This window comes from Monodon monoceros, unplaced genomic scaffold (assembly GCF_005190385.1).
Source record: "Monodon monoceros isolate NGI ecotype Baffin Bay Population unplaced genomic scaffold, NGI_Narwhal_1 Super_Scaffold_16, whole genome shotgun sequence".
In the NCBI taxonomy this organism is placed as follows: Eukaryota; Metazoa; Chordata; class Mammalia; order Artiodactyla; family Monodontidae; genus Monodon; species Monodon monoceros.
The window spans coordinates 32,902,182-32,927,500 of record NW_021703772.1 but is presented as its reverse complement, the minus strand read 5'-3'; the positions used below and the strand labels follow the sequence as shown (position 1 = coordinate 32,927,500).

The 25,319-nt window shown below is 37.4% G+C and overlaps 1 protein-coding gene across 1 annotated transcript in view; it reads right to left on the bottom strand.

Annotated features, from left to right (window-relative positions):
- Positions 1 to 5,813: 5,813 nt before the first annotated feature.
- ICA1L (islet cell autoantigen 1 like) overlaps positions 5,814 to 25,319 on the bottom strand; it is a 39,650-nt gene continuing 20,144 nt past the window's right edge. Inside the window, exons 9-12 of the mRNA XM_029225604.1 lie at positions 17,271 to 17,345; positions 14,109 to 14,363; positions 11,086 to 11,175; positions 5,814 to 6,395 (exon numbers count right to left, since the gene is read on the bottom strand). Of these exons, the coding sequence (XP_029081437.1) occupies positions 6,280 to 6,395; positions 11,086 to 11,175; positions 14,109 to 14,363; positions 17,271 to 17,345 (536 nt within the window). The 3' untranslated portion in view covers positions 5,814 to 6,279. The remainder of the gene's footprint in view (positions 6,396 to 11,085; positions 11,176 to 14,108; positions 14,364 to 17,270; positions 17,346 to 25,319) is intronic.

Here is a 25,319-nt window from a genome sequence, read left to right as displayed (position 1 = left end):
AATAAAAGTGTCACCATAGCTGCCTGTCATAAAAAGTGGTCACCAAATTACTTTGCAAGAAATTCTAAAAATTATTCCTGGGGTTAAATGTTAACCAGAATTTGGAGATTATATCTATAACATTATAATTAAACACAGCAGCAAACGTGAAGAGAATCTCTCAAATTGGCGTAACATTTTCTCCCATTCTTTTTACTCTCTGTCTTTTCCTTCCACCTTTAAAGAGGTTGAGAGGAGCAAATTTAGATCTCAAGCTGGGTGTTCCCATCTTCCCCCATTTATTTATTTATTTTTTTGCTTTGGTTCATTAGTATTAAATATACGCCCTCCCCCCAAAAGTTTTTAGGTCTATAATGATCCTTTCCTTAAAAGATCATTATAGACTTTTCAGTTGCTTTCCTTAAAAGCAACTGAAAGTTGCTTTTCAGTGGTTGGATGTGAAATAGTATCCTCTTCCTAGGAGTTCCCTGCCAATGTATATCAATATCATTTTTTTCCCTTGCTAAGATTATGTTTGCTTTCTAAATATTTTAAACCTCTATTAGAACATGGTATGATAATACAGATAGCCTTTGTATCTCTTTGGTTCAGTGTTTCTCAAACTGTTTGGGTCTTGAAATGAATTAAGTGGGTCCAGCCAACATTTTTTTTTAATGAAGCAGAACAGGAAACAAAAGTATATTGAAGACATCAGGGAAATAGTATTTGTATGTAAAGCTTTTGCTAGCCATAGGGATATATATGTACTAGGTTGTAAAGTAAAATATATTTCTTACTGTGAGTTGTAATCAAAATGATTTGAAAAATACTGTTGTAGATACAACTTCTGTATATGTGTTTTGGAGTTGGTCTGGTATCTTAACACAGATACTGGAGTCTTTAAAGACATTGTTTCTACTTCTCTTTACTAAGCATCTCCAAATTGCTGGGTTTATTTTTAAAAATTCTTGTCTTTTCAGCAGTTTGCATCTTCCTCAAACTGAGAATTTATCGCCATATACTCTTTGATTTTATACAGTAGCATGGATGAGTCATGCTTAATCATTGTGTTTTAGAGAAGACTGTCATGGAGCTCTGATGGCCAGAAACCCAGGAGTATGACCATTCATCTCAGTTCCATGCCTTAAGCAGTTTTTGAGATCACTGGGATGATTCAGAGGAGTTGCAGGGAAAGCCACAATGTGGGTACTACTTCTGGCTCTGCAGCTTAATAGTCATGGGATCTTAGGCAAAGAAGTCACCTCTCTGAACTTTAGTTTTCTTATGTGATTTTAGGAAATGCTGATGCCAGTGCTGTCAGTTAAATGGCTAGTGTGAAAATAACTTAAAAATCTGGAAGCAGACACATGTTATCATCTCCTTTCTATTTTGTTAGGTAAGTTTATTCATCCCTTAGGAAAGCCACAAGTTGTTGGTCATGGAAAATGATCCCATAAAATTCATTTTACCTTGTAAAGTATAATATAGTCAAAGATGTTGAGCTGAATCATAATAAAAATAGGTAACACTTACTGATAGCTTTCCAAGTGCCAGGCTTGGTGCTTACATTAACCCTGTGAAGCCAGGTACTGCTAGTTACTGTCTTATAAATTGCAAAATTGGAATTAGATTAATTTATCCATGGTCATACATCTGGGAAATGTCAAAATCTGGCTTTGAACCAATTCTGATTCTAGAACTCAGACTTACTGCTACTTCTCCTATGACAGTGACATTAATAAAATATAGGTGTTTGGTATCATCGCAGATTCTGTGCCCTTGGGTCATAGCCTTGTTTGTTCTTTGTGGTCTTCTTCATTGCTTCAACTGCTGGCATCTTGGTTCAGAGGGCGAAAACAAAGTAACCTGGTTAGACACCACTTCCTGACCAAGGTAGGTAGTGACACAAATCCTCAAGCTCTGGGTTTTAATGTTGCTATAGCTGCAGAAATTCAAAAGAAATATTTTCTTTAGTTTGGGGTGCACGTCTGTTAGAGAGGCAGAAAGTAGCAACTTCACATTTTTGGTGGATTTTTTTTTTTTAACTGACTTTTTGAGGTAAAGACTTAACGAAAGTAATTTTTTAACCTCAATTACTTGGTATGCCCATTTCAGACAGACTATAAAATGAAATCACCTAGACCAGGGCTCCCCAACCTTTCTGGCACCAGGGACCGGTTTCGTGGAAGACAGTTTTTCCATGGACCGGAGCAGGGAGGGGGTTCAGGCGGTAGGTAATTCAAGTGAAGGGTAGCAGCACATGAAGCTTCGCTAGCTTGCTGGCTCGCCACTCACTTCCTGCTGTGTGGCCCGGTTCCTAACAGCAGGGGGTTGGGAACCCCTGACCTAGGATCACAATTTAGTTCATATATAATATTAACAGTAGTTACTCCTGTTTGGTAGGTTGGTGGATCATTTCTTTGTCGTCTACTTTTACAGACTTTTAAATGACAGTATTACTTTGAAATGGGATAAAGAAAACAACTTTTTTCTTTAATGTAAAAACATGCCCTTCAAAATCTTACCTGATAACACCACTCAGACCTTTATCTCCAGGTTGTACTTATTTTTGGACATTGGTTTATTTACACCACTGACTAGAGAACCATGTCTTGACTTTAGATGCCAAGGACAGTTCTTGCTGAACTCTTTAGTCTTCTTTTAAATGGCACATAAAACATGGAAGAAATTTTTTGTTGGGCTTATGGATGTGACCCATCCTAACGAACAAACGTTTTTCTTCCTATCCTGTTCTATAGGTTTTCTTTGCTATATTTAAATACCTTACTGTTGTGTTTTAAATGCATTACTTTCAATACTGCTGAATTAGTTAATATTTTAAAGTTTGTGTTTCCTTCCTAGTTTAATGTCTATATGCCAAGATTCTGGGTCTGCTTCATTGCTCAAGGTAAGGAAATGCAGGGCTCTGCCCGTGCTATGGAAGGTAGAAATAACTGGATCAATCAATCCTGCCTTGCTTTTTATTCCTCCCTTCAACAAATCAGGTTAAATGTTATGGCTTATATTTCACTGGTTATTGCTTCTAAGCTCAAAATTCTGCTATTTGTTTGTATTTTGTTACTGAGAGTATTTACACAAAGAACACACATTCTGTTATTTCCCATATCTTACGCCACGAAGTCCCTCCTGCATGAAGTAAATTAGAAAGAATCAGTCTCACAAAGATATTAATTGTGCTGGTTTTATTTTCATTCTGTGGTATCTGTATCATTCAAACTACCTTCTTATTACTATGGTCCTGAGGTAAAACCCAAGTTTTTGAATAGAGAAACAATAACTGGATTTGTATTGTATTGAACACTTGAGCAAATAAACTTTGCTTTATGCCATCTTGTAATCTTTATTAAAAGAGGCTCAGAAAAATAGCACATTCAAACTTCCTTTGTTCGTATGCTGTAAGACCTCTACACTTCCAGATGGTCTATAAAGATAGTTATGTGAAATATCCATAGTTGAAATACAAACACTTTTTCATTGTGCAAATACTGAAACCTGTTTTGTTAAAATACAGTTTGTTTCTAATCACATCAGTTATGTTTTACAATTAATGAAAGATTTCAAAAAATACAAAGTTACACCAATTTGATCTTAATCTGCCCTGGTATTCCTGCCTCTCTTATAAAGTGGCTGAAGAAAGATTAGGCAAATTTTTAGTTCTTCTGGGGCTCTTCTAAGTTTAAATGCATTCCTATTTGGTATTAAAAAGTATAACATAGATATTTCCCCCCATTTAATATAAAAAGCATCCATTTATTTGAAAGAGTTGTTCTCAGCCCACCCTTGGTTAAGGTTAATTAATATACTTCTTATTGAATGGTTATTCTAGATTTAACCAGGAAGCAACTGATCACCTTTCTGTTCTGTGTTTATCCTGTCCTTCCTGTCATTCCCTACTGAATATGTGCTTGGTTTCTTATTTTAGTTTGTCTTTTATTTTAGGTTTCCTATTATACCTATTTTAGGTGTAATATAGCCAAATTTCTGTTTCTGGACCTTAAATTAATGACTGAGCTTCAAATAATCTTGAGAAAATGTGAATAGTTACCTTCATTTTAATAGCAAAGTTTTAAATGTGCACTTCAAAAATGCAGTCAGACTTGCTGAAATTATAACTAGACTTGCTAAGGCAGTTAATGTTGCTTTGAGGCTAAACAAGCAACTACATACTCTGTTGAAAGCGAAAATGCTAGAGAAATTAAGAACTGAAGAATAAAAATCCTTGTATGTTTCTATTTTTTTGATAACCTTTGCTCTTGGAAAACTGGGGTTAGTATCCCCTTCACGCTCATGGTCTGGGATTTGGGCCTGGAGAGACTAGTGATTTTCCTCTGCGTTGAGTGTCTTTGTTTACATGAAATAACAAGGACTGCTCTGCATGCATGTGAGGAAGCGATACAAATATTTTTGAACTAATGCATTAGTGAAAATGAAAGAAAAATGGCAAAAACGCAAGACATAAAATTAACATTTTCTGAGATACTTCAAAGTTGAAAGCACAGAGCAACCATGGGTATAGAATTTAGATAGTGATTCATAATTACAAGCCCTGGTGATTGAATTTTGGTGGAACAAAGACAGTATTGCATTCTGGGGCATTAAACTGAATAAAAAGGGAGAGTTACAAAACGCTTCTTAATGGTTAACCAAGTAAAGAAATAGGAATAAGCATGTGAAAATATTTTAAGGAAGGATTTACATAACCTTAAGTCCATGTTTCTGACCCTCAGATATGGTCTTTCCAGCCTACACACTACTTGACCACAGTTGTGGTTTTCTAAATAGCTTGTGGGCAGTTCAGACTGTAGTTAGGCCAGACTGTTGTGGATGGGAAGTGGACTGCATTTTACCTGCCCTAGTCCATTCCTAAAAAATGTTCTTCTGTATACAGAGACTCAGAGATTACAAGCAGTTCTCTTGTAAATAATAATTAAGCCTGTTTAGAACTAGAAGTACAATGAAAACTACTGTGAACGTCTTAGTTAAAATGTTTTCTTATGCAGATGCAATGGACTGGATGACGAAACAAGACACCTGGTGAACTGCTTCAGAACTAAAGGGTGGATGGGAAAAAAGAATAGGAAACTGAGTGACTGTGTGTATACAGTGGCTATGTTTTCATTAGCTTATGCTAACTTCACTAAATAGCCTTCCTTCCAATACTTAGACTCTAAACCTTTTAAGGGTAAGTTTGTCCTTAGTAATCAGATAGAGCCTCAGATGATGTCACCCACAGAAAAGTGGAAAAACACTCCCTTACTGATGGTATAGAGCTTTCTGTAACTTTGCCAGAAAGCATTCTGGGTTAAATCATGTCAAGAAATGTGGGGTAGTAAGTATTGCAAATCTGTACGAGAGTAAGTTAATTTAGAATTCTTTTCCCTCATTCAGGTAGAAGTTTCTGGGTCATTTCAGGAACACTACTGCCAGTTGCTCAGGGAGTATCCTTCACTCATTTTCTTTCAGGAAGCATATGAATACAGTACATTGTAGTAGCAATGTGTGAAGAATCAAGCCTGAAGACACTTGGACAATGTCTGAAGTACCACCATAGGATGGACATTCTTGTGGTTTATAAAATGGGAAGAGAGGTTTTTCTGTTTATGCAGAGGATGGACTTCTTAGCAAATAAATCATCCTGCTACTTCCCCAAGAAAATTCACTCATGAAATTGGGGGGGTGTCCATGATTTTGTATGAAGGAAAAAAACTAAGGAATATTACATTTTAGCCTCCAAGTGGAGAAAAACAAGCACCAAGTTTCTCTGTGATTTCACTGAAGCAAATTGAGTTCTCAAATCTTATTCTACCTTTCTAACTAAAGAAAAAACTGGTCTGGTTCTAGTGCTATTTTCCACAACAGAGAATTCCCCCTGCCACCGTTTTATTTAAAAACCAACCCCCAATCACAACCCAGTTTACATGCTGTCCTTTCTCTAGATACAGAATTCTCACAGCCAGTAAGGCAACTTATACATAAAAGGCTTTCCAAACAGATAAACACAACTCCTACTGATAATTATTCCTAGCTGTTATTTTTGAACTAACTTTTGATATGTATTTCAGACTCAGTAGTTTCTAATATTTTCCATATATTATCAACAGCTGCAAATCCAAGATATTAAAGAGATACTTAATGTATTAAAACATGGTCCTTTCCATCTGTCTAACCTTGCAAACACAAGGTTTTCATATATGGGTGACAACATAAACTCCTTTCCATGAAGGCAGTAAGTTGCAAAATTGGTGTCTCAAGGCCATCGAAGTGGCATCATAACTTCAGTCAAGCATTAAGAAGTTCATCATCTGAGTGTCCAATAGCATCTGGGTTTGAAAGCGGATCCAAGTCTGCAAATAGATTGAACCAGGCTGACATGTCTTGGTTACCACTGTTGGGAGCTATTAAAAAAGAAAAAAACACATTAGAGTCTCAGATTTTAAAAATCACATTATTGTACCACTTTTATGATTTTAAAGTAGATGCTTCTTTTGAATCAAATTTAAGACAGTTGACAAGTATAAACATCAATTACGTCTCCTTGAGGATAATTTTGAAAAGCTAATGCAAATAACCTCATGCTTTGCTGAGGCTATTTAAGTAATTGCATGTTGCTCTGAGAAAGGACTTGATTAAAAGTGAAAAGGCAGGAAGTAGAAGGCTCTCAGGTAAGTTCACAATTTAACCTTTGTTCCTACAAAGTAGGAACATTACACTTGTAAACTTAGTATTTAAAATCTATATTTATTATAAAAGTAATATTAAAATACTAGACATAGGGGGGAAATCCCCTAATCCTATCACATTTCCATGTGTACTTTAAAATTTTTGATAAATATATTATGGGGAAAAAAAATATATATATATATTATGGAGTGGGTTATGTCTCGGATACGACTTCCTGTTTGTTACCTGACTGGAAAATTGCATATATCGATAGTCTACAAGTTGTGTGGCAGACAGTCAAGGATACACGTCTATACTGAAGGCTGGGACTAGTAAAAAACTGTGCAGGGCACAGACAGTGGGTCATCTCAGAAAGCTAGGCTCTTGAAGGCCAGGGGGGTCCAGAAAGCAGGGCTGAGAGCCAGGGGACAATCTAAAGACCTAAGACCAGGGACACAGTGGGCAAAGGATGGAAGGCAGTCCTGCTCAGAAGAGTCTAAGGCAACCCTCTCTTACAATCACTCATGGTTACCACTTTCCACAGATCAGAGGGCTGGAGTTTGGGCTGTGGGGATCCCAAGCCTCAGGGATCAGGACAGAGTGAAAGGCTGCATTGTGTGTCCAGTTCTGCTTCTGGGAACCCCAAGGTAGTGTCAGTGATACCCACACAAATTCTGGCTTTGAGTCCTGGGTATACTACCTACTAATAAGTAATAATGGGCAAGTCATTTAACTTCAGGGGCCCTTGCTTCCTCATCTGTAAAGTAATGGTCATATAATTTATTATTTTTTAAATTTTTATTGGAGTATAATTGCTTTACAACGTTGTTAGTTTCTACTGTACAGCAAAGGATTATAGGCAAATAGCAGCTTTCCCAATACCTCAGCCTTTTCGTGTTCAATTCTGAAATTTACTCACTTTTATAGTCTCTATTTTTAATAATCTAGCACAATTCAGTTTACTGAGTTTAAGAAGAGAAAACTATAATTATGAATAGTCTGAGTCCCTAAGGGATGGCCGTATTCAGAATTGGCTGCTGTGATTCTGTGATTTGCTTGGAATTGATGGATTCCCCAATCGATTTATCCCAAAGCATTAGGAAGAATTAAAATAGGGTTCCAGGAGTCCACAATGATACATACCAACAAATAAGTAAAAAATGAGGGACAAGACAAAGCTTTTCCATATAGTAGAATGTAACTAACAAAGGCGGAGGGGAGAGGAGATGGAAGACCGCCATTTGGCAACAGCCACCGCAATAGACGATTCGTGCAGGAATTATCAATGAATGCTAAATTAGCGGGTGCAACTTTGATACTCAGAAATAAGCCATTCACACAGTTGCAAAATATTTTTCCACATGATAATTATTAATTATAAAGGGAAAAATATAATAGTAATTTGACAGTGAACAAACCTGGCCGGCACCACCTTAACCAAGTGATCAGAGTTAACGTTATAAGCAATAGGACCAAACAGACATCATGTGCCTCCTGATACGGTTTATTAAGAACACACAACATCGTTCCTGTGCTGCTAGTCTTGCCAAAACGCATAACACGAGTCTAATTATGAGACAACATCAGATAAACCCAACTCAAGGAATATTCTACAAAACAAATGGCCTGTACACCACAAAAAAAGCCAAGACGATGAAAGACACAGATTGAGGAACTTTTCCAGATTAAGAAACTAAAGAGACTTGACAACTAAATACAATGTGTGATCCTGGTTTGGATCCTGGACTAGGAAAAAAATCTTTTTTGTTACAAAATACATTAGTGGGACAATTGACAAAATATGACTAAGGTCTATAGATTAGATAATAGCAGTGTGGCAATGTTAATTTCTGATTTTGATCACTGAATTGTGATTTTGTGAAAGAATGTCCTTGTTTTTAGGAAACAGATGCTTAAGTATTTAGGGGTGAAGGGGCATTATGCCTGCTACTTAGTCTCAGAATAATTTCAGTTCAGAAGAAATTACATACATATTACACTCACACACGTAGAGAGAAACTAAGGTGAACATGGTGAAATCTAGGTGAAAACATATAGAAATATTTTTGCAAGCCTTTCTGTAGGACTAAAATTATTTGAAAAATTTAAAATATTGATACCACAAGGATTCAGAAGTCAGCCTGAAAGGGCTCCCGCTGGTCAACACAGGGGCAATTTGAGCACCAAAATGATTAAGTACAGTAGTGATTATAAACCATCGAAAAAATACGAATCTATTCTGACAATAAATACATTCGTAAATGGGGAAGAAGGTTTTTTTTTTTGTTTACAGCAGGGTATTGAGGGATGGTGGAAGGAGCCAATTGTATAGCATGTGAATTATATGTCAATAAGGATGTTTTAAAAATGTGATTAATGGATGAATGGATAAACAAAATGTGGTATATCCATACAATGAAATATTATTCAACTTTAAAAAGAAAGGAAATCCTGTCACATGCTACAACCTGGATGAACTTTGAGGACATTATGCTGAGTGTAATAAGTCAGTTACAAAAAGACAAATACATTCCACTTATATGAGGTATCTAAAGTAGTCAAATTCATAGAAACAGAAAGTAAAATGGTGGTTACCAGGGCTGGGGAGAGAGAATGGGGAGTTAGTGTTTAATGGGTGGAGTTTCAGATTTGCAAGATGAAAAGTTCTGGAGATCCGTTTCACAGCAATGTGCATATACTTAACATTACTGAACTGTACACTTAAAAATGGTTAAGATGCCAATAAAGATGTTAAAAAAAATGGTTAAGATGGTAAATTTTGTTATGTGTTTTTACAATAAACAAAAGTGGAGAGAGTGCTAGGGTTGGAAAAATCACTTTTCATCCATCACAATAAAGACTGAATGAGGCAAAAAGTAACAATGGATGCTAAATCTATGTGGAAATTCTGACAAAGAGCAGGACGTGTACAAGGTCGCAAAGTGTCTCCCCACAGACTGCTTAGTAATTGCAAGGGAAGATCAGATAAAACAAAATAGTAATTGTATAGGAGAAAAACTGGACAACACCTTGACAGAGTGGTCAACATTAACAACACCCATGAGGGAGAGAGGAATAACTTTGAGATGTGAAACCCTGAGAAAGGAGCATCACCTATGTGTATTCTAGTCAGGATAACCTGACTAGATATATTCAGGATAACGAATAACCTAAATTTAATTATAAGGAGACCTCAAAAAAAACTGAAATAAGGAGCATTCTATTAAAAACAAAAAACAGTGGAGCAGAGGGACTATATTCTTTTAAAATGCCCATGTCCAGAAATCAAAGAGAAGTTGTGGAAATGTTTCAGATTAAAAGAGACTAAAGGGACATGGCAACTGAATACAATACATGACCCTAGACTCTCTGTCCCAGAGGGGGACAGTGCCATAAAGGACATTATGGAGTCAACTCACAAAAATGGAATACACATACATGGTGGATCATAGAAAAGGATTACGTTAATATTAACAGCCATACTGTGGTTGTGCAAGAGAATATACCTATTCTTGGGAAACACAAACTGCAGCATTAAGGGGTAAAGGGTCATGGTGTATGTAACTTACCCTCAAGTGGTTCAGATAAAATAACACACGCATTACACACACACACACAAGCCTGCATAAAGCAAACGGGGTAAAATACAACAGGTGAATCTGAGTAAAGGATATACATGTGTTCTTTGTGCCATTTTCATTTATGAAATATTTCTGTACGTCTGAAATTATGTCCAATTAAAAAGTTAAATCAGCATCAGTGACTAAGATTAATATGTATCTAAGATCCTGCAAGACAGAGAATGTGTCAATTTTCTATGTATATCCTACATGGTAATTACAACATGGACCAGCTCTGCAGACAAAATATAGTAAGTACACCTAGAGCCCGTGCTCCGCAACAAAAGAAGCCACTGCATTGAGAAGCCCACGCACCACAATGAAGAGTAGCGCCCGCTCACCGCAACTAGAGGAAACCCGGGCGCAGCAACAAAGACCCAACACAGTCAAAAATAAATAAATTTAAAAAATATACATAGTAAGTACTCAATATATATTAGCAATTACTACGTACCAGGCCTTATGCTAAGACCCTGGGTGCGTTCTGTGTCAATAGGCATTCTGTAAACAAAGAGCATCTTCTATCCCTAATGGTATTATCCATTATCAACAAACCTTAACACAAAATATAAAAGATTAAGGTACAGAATTTAGTTTACTATGGCAGCTCACAATTTCTGTTCAATTCTTTCCACAGTGAGGGATAGCTAGATACAGCTTTCATTTTAATTCATTATCAACAAAGTACTTTTCTGGACAATATGAGGTGAAGACTGAAACATGGTCCTTTTCTAAATTTACCTGAACTTGACTGATTGTTAATATGATGACATATTACTTGTGATAATATAAGTAAATAACTTACATTTTGTTAATTTCTTTGGACTCTGTGAAGGCACTGACTGGTTATCAATGTGTGAAAGAGGAAGTTCTAATCCCCCTTGGGAGGCCCAGCCTGGGGAAAGAGAAATAATGAAGTATCCATTATTAATCAAATAGAAAGTAGCATCAGCAAAACAAGAAAAGGGAAAAATATCTAATAAAAGTCCTCCAATCTTTGTACCAGGGTAATATTCCACAGTATAAGACATATATCTGCTATTATGAATTTTATTCAAATCATCTAAGTTTAGTCCCAGCTAGAGTTAGACTTTCTTACATTTTGCACAGTGGTTCTGAAATAAATATATAAGCCTTTTTTCTTTAAAACAATGGCAAATAGATAAGGTGTAGAAAGAGAAGCTGTAAGGAGTCAGGAAGAGAGGAAATAAACATGACAATTAGAATCCTGAAACCTATGAATAATAGGTTTATACCCTTTGACTTGGTAATCCCATTCCTAGAAATTTATCTTAAGGAAATAATTTAACTGAAGGAAAAAGTACCTGCATGATTTTGTTTATTGCAGCATTATCTATAACATGAAAAAGTAGAAACAATAAGGAAGGAATTAAGTGGACTATGGTGGACAAATGTGCTGAAATATGATATACTCCTTAAAAAGTATCATTATGAATACTAGTAACACAGGGCAATGTCTACTGTAACATGAAAACGTATTTATACTATAATTAAAACACAGCACTAGAAAGGAACTTAGATTATCTGGCCTACTACCTTCCTTGTACAGTAGAGATCATCTGAGGCCCAAGTTCCTACTTGGGGCTCCTAGAACATAGATCTTTAACCTCTCAGGGCAGCTCATCTTCCTGGTCTACATCACAGGAGAAAAAGAGGTAGACGTAAAGGAGAGACTAGTGAAGTAGGAAGAGTCCTGTGCTGGGAAAAGTTTAACAGTTTAAACTGCCTGATGACTCAGCAAGACAAACACAATTGCCTTGGCTATTATGTGGGAATATCCCATCAGCCTGCAGGCAGGAACCAAGACAGACGTTCTGACTAGTGCAGAAATCCTGTTGATATTGTACGGCCAGAAAATAAGAGAAGAGTCCAGAGCTGCTGGTGATGTGGCAAGTGAAGGAGAAAGAGCGGGAGTTCATAGCAGACAGTGAATCAGTTTGTAAATCTTTATAACTATTGGGCCATCGATATGCCACACGAGAATAACTGCTGTCTAAAATTTTACCACAAGCAAAACATCTGAATTATCCTAGACAGGGAGACTCGTTATCAAATAGTACAGTCCATTCTTACTTTTAGGTTATTTAACCAGTTCTTACTGAGTCATTATTTAACTGATATTTATTTTATTTATTGAGCTAACTTTTATGCTGCTGTCATAGAAAGCACCAAGATAAATCACCCCACAGATCATGCCCTTGAGGTGCTTGAAGATTGGATAAAGCATGATGGTCTTGCAGATAAAGTATGAACATAAGTATTTTAATACAAAGTACAATGCATTAAGACACCATGAGGTGCCGTGAGGCTGAAAGACAGGGATATAAGGCAGGATAAACTATGATTGCAGGGCTTCCCTGGTGGTGCAGTGGTTAAGAATCTGCCTGCCAACACAGGGGACACCAGTTCAAGCCCTGGTCCGGGAAGATCCCACATGCCACGGAGCAACTAAGTCCATGCGCTACAACTACTGAGCCTGCACTCTAGAGCCTGTGAGCCACAACTACTGAGCCCACGAGCCACAATTACTGAAGCACACCTAGAGCCCGTGCTCCGCAACGAGAAGTCTCCGCAATGAGAAGCCCGCGCACCGCAACAAAGACTAGCCCCTGCTCGACGCAACTAGTGCAGCAACGAAGACCCAATGCAGCCAAAAATAAACAAAAATAAAATCTATATTAAAAAAAGAACTATGATCACAGCCATGAAAACCAATAAAGCACTGCAGGAGGCCAGAGGAGGGAGAAAGCATTTCCACTTGGCAGTACTGAGGGAGTCCTCAAGGTTGGTGTGGCAGAGGAAACACTGGATGGAACCTAATATTTGGGCCCAAGTCCACACTCTATTAGAGAACATTACAGCCAAAGAGGGGCATGAGCAAAGATGCCTCAGAAGGGTCTGGAAACAGTACGGTTACCGAAAATGGCAGGTATTTTGAAATAAGGTAGGAGATAAGGGTGGAAATGCAGGCACAGGCAGGTTTGACCCTGGGGCCAATGGTGCTTTATTTTTGAAAAATGTAAGCAGGGTACTGACATCTGAATCTGCTTCATAGAGAGAGAACTTTGGAGGAGACATGGAAGACGAATTGGGGTTTGGGAGACCTGTTAGGAGGAGTCACAGTAACCCAGGAAACCAAATGAGGTTCTAAATGGCAGAGGAGGAGGAGTGGGAAATTTGAGACACGTTTTAGAAACAGAATTGACAGGACTTCGGAACCAATATGGAAGTGGGGAGCAAAATGATTCCCAAAGTGTTGGGTTGGACACAGGATGGTGGAACAGCAGGTGAGTGGAGAGAGTCCTTGACATATAAGCAAAGCAGGTGACCCTTTCCTGCTCCCAGCTTTCCACCACAGTCCTCCATTCCCGCTGCCTTGCCCTGAAGGCTGCTGTGGAACCGGCTCCAGACCTATTCCTTTTGCTCTTGTTAACTCTGAGCCCATAGGAAGAGAACACATCGAGTTTTGCTAGGTGGAACAAACAGTATCACTTGCCCTAGGCAGGGTAACTTAGCAGGTCAAGAGTTTTAAACAAGACACTGATTTTCTATGTAGAGAAGACACCTGGGAAAGTCAATGAAAAAATGTGGGGTTTAGTGGAGGTGGCAGGAAAGCAGCCCTTATTTCACTCTCGTTGACAGACTCCAATGATATTTGTTATTTTTCCTGTTGGGTGTGACTGCAGATTTTATCCAGTAGTACAGAAGCTAACTCAATCTCTTTGTTGATTTCAGCATCCACAGGCACATATTTTTGCTTCACAAAGATACAATTCAAGGGTATCCAAATGTTGCATAGACACTTACTGTTGAAAGCTCCAGCAGCATGAAGGCCAAGGTCAAAGAGTTGTGAAGGAAGGAATCGTGAGGAGTGAGCAAGAGGCTCAGACCCCCCAGAAGGCTCCTGGGATGTAAGACTGGCCTTGGGGCTCCCAAAGACAGCCTGGCATTCCTGGGAAAATTCACTAGCACTCCAACAACCAGGACTTAGGAGGCTGTTCAGAAATGAGAATTCCTTCTCAAAATCATCTTCCAGTGAATCTACAGGTACATCTTTTGCAACTGTTGAGTGAATATAAAAACAATGTTTTTTTCTTTTTGAGGAAATGAGAATACAATATAGGGCAAATCAAGTTTGTTTCATTGTTCTCATACTTTATTAACATAATTTTTAATGAACAATTAAACGGATTAGGAGTTTATGTGAAAATAATTTCTAATTAGGTAGGCTACAGATCAAAATGACCACATTTCACAATGAAAATATTAATAGTTATGAATATTTATGTATAAAATAATTAAGCAACCATCTATGTAAGACAGAAACAGGAAATGCGAGGAGAAACTGAAACAAATTAAAAATAGGAGACTTTAATATACCACTCTCAGTAAAAAAACAGGCCAAGAGGACAAAAGTAAAGATATAAAAGATCTAAACAGCATAAAAAAACACGGTAGTTACTCTTGAATATAAGCAAACCCTAATAGAAAATGTACCTTTTTCTCAGGCACACACTGAAAATTCACAGAAATCAATTATAACTAAGGCACACACACAAATCAGTTTCTTAAAATAGAAATATTACGAACAACATACTCTGATTATAATGCAATAAAATGAGACAACTTTTTTAATGAAACCAGAAAGATAAAAATCTCTTCCACTTGCACATTTTTATACCTTCTATTAAACAATTCTTGGTTGGAAGGGTAATGGAATTTCTGAAAAATGATAAAGAAGACATTTCATATCATAATCCATGGGATATTTAAATAACAACTAACATGAAAAATCATGACCCTAAATATCAATAAAATATTTATCATTAATAAATATTTATTTATCATTATCAATAAAAATGAAAGATAGGGGCTTCCAGCATGATAGAATGATGAGGTCTAGGGACCCGCACGTCAGTTTTAAGTAACTGGTGAAAATGATTTTAAAAACAACCATTTAAAGTCTCTGGAAGTTGTTCCAAGGATACACACCAAGTGTAGAAACATTTACTCAAGAAAATCTATTAAAATTTAGAAAGAATGAAAGACTTGAACTAAGAACCACTCTCTTCTACCCACTTCTCAATTCAGCCAGATGAAAATTCGCTCTAGCCTGGCGGGAGTGGGGGAGTAGGAGAAGGATTAATTGCAAACAAGCATGAGAGAAGTTGGGGGTAATGGGAATAGTCTAATAGTCAATTGTGATGGTTGCACAACTCTATAAATTTACTAAAAGTCATTGAATTGTATACTTACAATGGGTGAATTTTATGGTACTTAAATTATACCTTGATAAAGCTGTTAAAAAATCAAGAGATTTTGTACAACTCTATGTAAATAAATTAGAAAACCTAGACAAAATGAATAATTTCTGAGAAAAATATAATTTACTAAAATTGGTCCCAGTACAGATAGAAAGCTTAAACAGATCAATTTCCATAGAGAAGAAAACACAAAAAATTACAGGCCTAGATGTTTTCACAGGGCATAGATGCTGAAAAACCTGTTGGCAAAATTCAACAATCATTCCTAATAAAAACTCTTGAGAAAACAGGAATGTATGGATACTTAACACTGTAAAATATATACCTCAGTCCAAAAGCTAGCATCTTAATTAATTCAGAAACAGTACAGGCATTGACACTAAGATCAGGAACAATACTATTTCACATTGTTCTGGTGGTAGTAACCAATGCAATTAAACAAAAGAAATTAATTACAGTCACAAGAATTGATAAAGAAAAAACAGGACTATCTCTATTTGCAGAAGACATGATGGCATACCTGGAATGTTCCAGAAAATCAATGATAAAACTAACTCAAACTATAAGCAAGTTCAGCAAGGTAGCAGGATATATGGTTAACATGCAAAAACTGTATCAATACACAAAATAATAACCAGTTAAAAGATAAAATGGAAAGAAAATGTCATTTGTAACGGCAATAAAAGAAATAAAATATTCAGAAATAAACTTAACAAGAAATGTTCAAAACCTCTAAGAAAAAACTATATCTGAAAGATAGACAAGTAAACTTTAATAGAAAGATGCCCTTTGTTTCTGCTTAGGATGTCTTGACATCAGCAAGCTGTCAGTTTTCATATTTAATGTGATCACAATAAAAGTATCAATGAGTTTTCTTATGGAGCTAGACAGTTTGATATAAAACTCATATTGAAAAATAAACATGCAAGAATAGTTAAGAAAATAATGAAATGAAGAGGAAGATACTAGTCCTACCAGATACAAAAACACACAAAAAAGTTTCTATGAAGGTCCAGAAATAGAGTCAAATACATATAGAAATCTAGCATATGATTGGAAGTTATCTCAAATTACTGGGGCAAACATGGCATTTAAAAAAATAATATAAAGGATAGTCATTTGCAAAAAGATAACATTTAATCCATTGTTAACGCCATATTGCATGAATAAACTCCAAATGAATTGGAGATCTAAATATAAAAAATAAAACTATACAAATATTAGAAGAAAACATAAACAAACTCCTCTAACCTGGGTTTTGCATATGACAAAAACCAAATCCAATAAAATAAAAGATTAATAAATTTGACTACATAAAATGTTTAAAACTTTTTCATGGCAAGAAGCAACTATAGGAAAAGTCGAAAGACAAACTAGGAGAAAATGTTTGCAATGCTTGGCAGAGACATTCAAGGTAGTATTTACTGAGTGCCTACATTGCTGGATGGTAGAGACACATGAGATAGTAAGATAAACACAGTGCCACATGTCCTCACAGTTACAGAGATACATTCCACAGGGCCGAAACATACAGAATAAACAATTATTTAATTTCCATTGGCATGTGCTACAAAGTAGAAGTATAGGATTGCATTCCTGTGTAGAGACCTATACAGATTTTCATGTTATGGAAATAAATATTAAATAAAAACTAAAGAATTTTAAATAATAAATTATCCATATATATAGTGAAATTATAATTTACCATTTTCAGAGTTAGAAAACTGAGGTGCTCCAAATTCTCTTATTCCAGAATGTTTTTCCTTGTGATCTTCAGTTGCTGAAACAAAAGCACATAAAAGCTGAACAAGAAGAAATTTAGCATGCTTATTTACTATAGTAATTTTTTTTTTTTTTTTTTTTTTTTTTGCAGTACGCGGGCCTCTCACTGTTGTGGTCTCTCCCGTTGCGGCGCATAGGTTCCGGATGCGCAGGCTCAGCGGCCATGGCTCACGGGCCCAGCTGCTCCGCGGCATGTGGGATCCTCCTGGACCGGGGCACGAATCCGTGTCCCCTGCATCGGCAGGCAGACTCTCAACCACTGCGCCACCAGGGAAGCCCCCCTACTATAGTATTTTATGATAATGTGACCAAACTGTTCAATTGACCACATCAGATTATAATACATATATCTAAAAATTTAAAGAACCATATATAAAAACCACATACGTATATATATAACACTATATATATATATATATATACAAATAAATTTGTAATACCCACAGGTATTCAGGTCCTCTATTATATCTATGCCCTCTTGAAAGTTAAAAGTTTTCATATTCCATGTAAATTGGTGCAGTGGCTATGGAAAACAATATGGAGGTTCCTCAAAAAATTTAAAAATGGAACTACCATATAATCCAACAATGCCACTTCTGGGTATTTATCCAAAAAAATGAAAACACTATTTCAAAAAGTTAAATGCACCCCCATGTTCATTGCAGCGTTATTTACAATAGTCAAGATATGGAAACAACCTAAGTGTCCATCGATGGGTGAATGAATAAAGAAAATGTGGTTCATATATACAATAGAATATTATTCAGCCATAAAAAATGAATGATATCTTACCATCTGCAATGACATGAATGGACTTTGAGGGCATTATGCTAAGTGAAATAAGTCAGAGAAAGACGAATACTGTACCATTTCACTTATATGTGATATCTAAAGAACAAACAAAACCTGAGCTCACAGATGTAGAGAACAGTGTTGGAGGCCAGAGGCAGAGGCAGGGGTGGAGGCAAAATGAGCGGAGGGAGTCAAAAGGCACAAAACTTCCAAATAAATAAGTCATAACGATGTAATGTACAGCATGTCGACTATAGTTAATACTGTAGTGCATATGTGAAAGTTGCTAAGACAGTAAATCTTAAAAGTTTTCATCACAAGAAAAAATTTGTAACTGTGTATGAGGATGGATGTTAACTAGACTTACTGTGGTGATCATTTTGCAGTGTATACATATAGCCAAAAATCATGTTGTACACCTGAAACTAACACAATGTTATATGTCAATTATACCTCAATTAAATAAAGTTTTTCACATTCCAAAGCCTATTCCTTCCCTGGTGGATTTGTTCTCATTCTATAGTCTCCAAAAGGCCATTTTATACAGCTGACCCTAACAATAAGGGTTTGAATTGCACAGGTCCACTTACATGTGGATTTTTTCAATAAATACACTGGAAAAAATTTTGGAGATTTGTGACAATTTGAAAAAACTCACAGAAGAACCTCACAGTCAAGAAATATCAAAATCATTAAGAAAAAGTTAGGTATGTCATGAATGCATAAAATATATGTACATACTAGTCTATTTTTATCATTTACTACCATAAAATACACACAAATCTATTACAAAAAGTTAAAATTTATCAAAACTTAGGCACACAAACATTGATATGGCACAATTTGCAGCTGAGAGAAATGTAAACAAACGTAAAGATGCAGTAATTAAATCATAACTGCATAAAATTAACTGTAGTAATTTCATAGCCACCTCCGGTTGCTACTGCAGTGAGTTCAAGTGTTGGGAGTATCAGCTTAAAATGCCATGTGACACTAATCATCGCCACACGACCATTTCGTTTCTCCAATAAATTGTGTATCACAGTAAAAACTGATCTCTCAAGTCTTGCGTATTTTTCATGTTTACGGTAATACTGTAAACTCTGAATAACACCACAGGACCCATAGGAAGTGCCACTAGTGATGCTGGAAGTGCTTCCAAGAAGCACAGAAAATTACAAGAAAATGTTGAAATGCTTGGTATGTATCATAGATTGAGGTATGCAGCTGCAGCTGCGCATTTCAAGATAAATGAATCCAGGGTAAGGACCATTGTAAAAAAAAAACAAAAGGAAATTCATGAAGCCATCACTGCAGCTGTGCCAGCAGGTGCAAAAACCTCACACATTTGGTAAAGTACCTTTTTATCTCGTATTAAAAATGCAGTTTTGGGCTTCCCTGGTGGCGCAGTGGTTGAGAGTCCGCCTGCCGATGCAGGGGACACGGGTTCATGCCCCAGTCCGGGAAGATCCCACATGCCGCAGAGCGGCTGGGCCCGTGAGCCATGGCCGCTGAGCCTGAGCATCCAGAGCCTGTGCTCCGCAATGGGAGAGACCACAATAGTGAGAGGCCCGCGTACCACAAAAAAAAAAAAAAAAAATGCAGCTTTTATGTGGGTGCAGGATTGCTATAAGAAAGGCGTACCTATAGACTAATATGATTTGAGAAAAAGCAAAGATTATATGACAATCTAAAGCAAAAGGAAGGTGATGGATCTAATGCTGGAGAATTCAATGACAGTAAAGGATGGTTTGATAATTTTAAAAAGGGGTTTGGCTTAAAAAAGGTCAAGATAACAGGAGAAACTGTGTTGAAAAAGATACAGCAGACGAGTTCCCAGATGACATTAAGAAAATCATTGATATGAAAGGATATCTGCCTGAACAGGTTTTTAATACAGACAAAACTGTCCTATTCTGGTAAAAAAATGCCACTAGGGACATTTATTAGTAAGGAAGAGGAGTGAGCACCAGGATTTAAGGCAGGAACGGATAGGCTAACTCTTCTGTTTTGTGCAAATGCAGTCAGATGCATGATCAGGACTGCCCTCATCTATAAAGCTGCTAACCCCCAAGCCTTGAAGGGAAAAGGTAAACACCAGCTGCCAGTCTTCTGGCTGTACAACAAGAAGGACTGGACCATGAAAACCCTTTTTCTGAATCGGTTTCACTGATGCTTTGTCCCTGAAGTCAGGAAGTTCCTTGCCAGGAAGGGACTGACTTCTAAAGTTCTTTTGAAATTGGACAATGCCCCTGGCCATCCAGAGCCCCACAGTTAACACCGAAGGCATCCAAACAGTCTAGCAGTTACACTAGGCTACAATAATGCAATCATATTGCTGCTTCTTTGTTAGAGACGCATGAATCGTTACACCTGTAAATAAATATGAATCTCTTTTTCACATTATCTTTTTATTTTTGATGTCTAGTGTTAGTAATACATATAATATCTACAGTGTTTTATATTATGTAAGACAATATTGATGTAGGTACTGATAGATGACCCATCTTGTAAACAATGTAAATGTACTGTATTCATAAATACAGTGCAGTACTGTAAAGGTATTTTATCTTCCTTATAATTTTCTTTTTTTTAATTTTAATTTATTTTTGGCTACATTGGGTCTTCATTGCTGCTTGCGGGCTTTCTCTAGTGGCAGCGAGCGGGGGCTACTCTTTGTTGCGGTGTACGGGCTTCTCATTGCGGTGGCTTCTCTTGTTGTGGAGCACGGGCTCTAGGTGCACAGGCTTCAGTAGTTGCAGCATGAGGGCTCAGTCGTTGTGGTACATGGGCTTAGTTGCTCCATGGCATGTGGGATCTTCCTGGACCAGGGCTTGAACCCGTGTCCCCTGCATTGGCAGGCAGATTCTTAACCACTGCTCCACCAGGGAAGTCTCTTCCTTATAATTTTCTTAATAACTTTCTCTTTTCTCTAGCTTTATTGTAAGAATACAGTATACAATACATATAACATACAAAATATGTGTTAACTGATTGTTATCAGTGAGGCTTCCATTCAACAGTAGGCTATTAGTAGCTAAATTTTGGCAGAGTCAAAAGTTACATGTGGGTTTTCGACTGCACGGGGGCCAGAGGGTAGGGGTGCGGAGGCGGTTGGTGTCCCTAGCCCCTACGTTGTTCAAGGGTCAACTATATTTTGTTCTGCCTGCTCTCCACGTCTCTGACACAACAGATATTCTTATTTATTTATTTATTTATGGCTGTGTTGGGTCTTCGTTGCTGCGCGCGGCGAGCGGGGTCTACTCTTCGTTGCGGTGCGCAGGCTTCTCATTGCAGTGGCTTCTCTTGTTGTGGAGCATGGGCTCTAGGCGCGCGGGCTTTAGCTGCGGCACGCAGGCTCAGTAGTTGTGGCTCACGGGCTCTAGAGCACAGGCTCAGTAGTTGTGGCACACGAGCTTAGTTGCTCCATGGCACGTGGGATCTTCCCGGACCAGGGAATGAACCCATATCCCCTGCACTGGCAGGCGGATTCTCAACCACTGCGCCACCGGGGAAGCCCCAGGTATTCATTTTTATGTTGAATGAATGAATAAATGATTGGATATGTTGTGCTTTTCAAATCCGTGATAATTCATTACATAGCAATAGAAAACAAATACACTTAACAATACATTATTACTTGAGGTTATTCCTTGAGGATTATAATTTTTCAAGTTAATAACACATGTGTAATATTCCCCATGCTGCCTTCTACTGGTTTATTTGCTCATGTCTGTATCAGACTCAGGATTTCCTGGTGGAGGAGTGGAGCTGGTCATCTCTGTGTTCCCTGGGCCTAGCACAGGTCTTGGACAGATGCTCCAAGACGAGTTGACACTTGGCAAAACTGTGAAGTTGATGCAATTTTTGTGCCAAACTTCCATATCCTATACTGCATGGTTTGGGGACCTGGAAACTAGTAACAGCTAATGTGGCTACAGAGCTTACTGAGTGCCTGGCACTTTTCTCAGGGCTTGGTGCACGTTAACCTTGGTGATCCTCATAAAAACCCTACCGGATGCCACCATAACCATGGCATCCCCACCTTGCAGATGAGGCACTAGTAAGGCAAGAAGTCGAGTAACTTGCTCAAGGTCACACAATTAATTAACAGTGGAGCTCAGGTTCAAACCAGACAGCCTGGCTCAAATCTGTGTTCCTAACAGGGTATGTTGTACTTTTAATTCAAAGGCTGCTTTATTCTTCTAAGAGCTGTGCATAGCTGTGAGCAGCATCTCCACATTTCTCATTTAGAGTAGTGATTTCATATGAAGGGAAAGATCAAACATATGTACTTAAAAGACAGCATATTTTTTTAATGTTTAACATTAAAAAATCAAACATACAAACAAAACACCCATAGGCAAACATTTTTTAAAAAAATTATCTCTAAGTTTTGGGCCTATATTGGGATAAATTATGCCCTATTACTACACTAGGAGCCAGTTTCTTAGAGTCTGTTTCCCACATCTCTACCTAATTTGCAACCCAGTATAGACAGAGACCAAAAAAAAAAAAAAAAAAAACCTCCAAGGTAGGGAATTCCCTGGTGGACCAGGAGTTAGGACTTGGCATTTTCACTGCTGGGGCCAGGGTTTGATCCCTGGTTGGGGAACTAAGATTCCTCATGCTATGCAGTGTGGCAAAAAAAAAAAAGAATGACAAAAAAAAAAAAATCCAAGATTTTTACATCTTCAACTATTATTAGGACCATTTTTTTTTTTTTTTTGCAGTTCACGGGCCTCTCACTGTTGTGGCCTCTCTCGTTGCAGAGCACAGGCTCTGGACCCACAGGCTCAGCGGCCACGGCTCACGGGCCCAGCCGCTCCGCGGCATGTGAGATCTTCCTGGACCCGGGCACGAACCCGTGTCCCCTGCATCGGCAGGCGGACTCTCATCCACTGTGCCACCAGGGAAGCCCCAGGACCATTTTTAATTAAAAAAATTTTTATTGCAATATAATTGATGTACAATATTATATGTTACAAGTGTACAACATAGTGGTTCATAATTTTTAAAGGTTATGCTCCATTTATAATTATTATAAAATGTTGACCATATTCCCTGTGTTGTACAATGTATACTTGTAGCTTATATATTTTATACACAGTAGTTTGTACCTCTTAATCCCTTAGCCGTATTTTTCCCCTCCCCTCCTCCTTCTCCCCACTGGTAACTACTAGCTGGTTCTCTATATCTGTGTGCCTGGGGTTTTTTTTGTTATGTTCACTAGTGTGTTGTATTTTTTAGATTCCACATATAAGTGACATCATACAGTATGTCTTTCTCTGACTTATTTCACTTAGCAGAATACCCTCTAAGTCCATCCATGTTGTTGCAAATGGCAAAATTTCATTCTTTTTTATGACTAGGTACATATACACTACATCTTCTTTATCCTTTCATCTATTGATGGACATTTAGGTTGCTTCCACCTCTTGGCAATTGTAAGTAATGCTGCTATGAACATTGAAATGCATGTATCTTTTTGAATAACTGTTTTGGGTTTTTTTTTGCATATATACCCAGGAATGGAATTGCTGGGTCATATGGCAGTCTTATTTTTAGTTTTTGGAGAAACCTCTATACTTTTTTCCACAGTGGCTGCACCAATTTACATTCCTACCAGCAGTGTACGAGGGTTCCCTTTTCTCCATATTCTCACCAACATTTGTTATTTGTGGTCTTTTTGATGATAGCCATTCTGACAGGTGTGAGGTGATATCTCATTAGAGTTTTAATTTGCATTTTTCTGATGATCAACAATGCTCAGCATATTTTCATGTTCCTGTTAGCCAACTGTATGTCTTCTTCGGAAAGATGTCTATTCAGGTCTTCTGCCCTTTTTTTTTTACATCTTTATTGGAGTATAATTGCTTTACAGTGGTGTGTTAGTTTCTGCTTTATAACAAAGTGAATCAGTTATACATATACATATGTTCCCATATCTCTTCCCTCTTGCGTCTCCCTCCCTCCCACCCTCCCTATCCCACCCCTCCAGGTGGTCACAAAGCACCGAGCTGATCTCCCTGTGCTATGCGGCTGCTTCCCACTAGCTATCTACCTTACGTTTGGTAGTGTATATATATGTCCATGCCTCTCTCGCTTTGTCACAGTTTACCCTTCCCCCTCCCCATATCCTCAAGTCCATTCTCTAGTAGGTCTGTGTCTTTATTCCTGTCTTACCCCTAGGTTCTTCATGACATTTTTTTCCCTTAAATTCCATATATATGTGTTAGCATACGGTATTTGTCTTTCTCTTTCTGACTTACTTCACTCTGTATGACAGACTCTAGGTCTATCCACCTCATTACGAATAGCTCAGTTTCGTTTCTTTTTATGGCTGAGTAATATTCCATTGTATATATGTGCCACATCTTCTTTATCCATTCATCTGATGATGGACACTTAGGTTGTTTCTATCTCTGGGCTATTGTAAATAAAGCTGCAATGAACATTTTGGTACATGACTCTTTTTGAATTATGGTTTTCTCAGGGTATATGCCCAGTAGTGGGATTGCTGGGTCATATGGTAGCCCATTTTTTAATTAGGTTGTGTTTTTGATGTTGAGTTGTATGAGCTGTTTATGTATTTTGGATAACAACCCCTTATCGGTCATATCATTTGCAAATTTTTTCTCCTATTGCATAGGTTGCCTTTTCATTTTGTTGATGGTTTCCTTTGCTGTGCAAAAGCTTTTAAGTTTGATTAGGTCCCACGCGTTTATTTTTGCTTTTATTTCCCTTGCTTTAGGAGATGAATCCAAAAAAATATTACTATGATTTATGGCAAAGAGTGTTCTGCATATGTTTTCCTCTAGGACTTCTGGTTTCCAGCCTTACATTTAGGTCTTCAATACATTTTGAGTTTATTTTTGCCATTGGCAGCAATGTGGATGGACTTGGAGGGTATTATGCTAAGTGAAATAAGTCAGACAGAGAAAGACAAACACTATGATGACACTTATATGTGGAATCTAAAAAATACAACAAACTAGTGAACATAACAAAAAAAAAAACAGGCACACAGATATAGAGAACCAACTAGTAGTTATCAGTAGGGAGAGGGAAGAGGGAAGTGCAAGTTTGGGGTATGAGGTTAAAAGGTACAAATTATTACATATAAAATAAGCTATAAGGATATATTGTATAACACAGAGAATATAGCCAATATTTTACA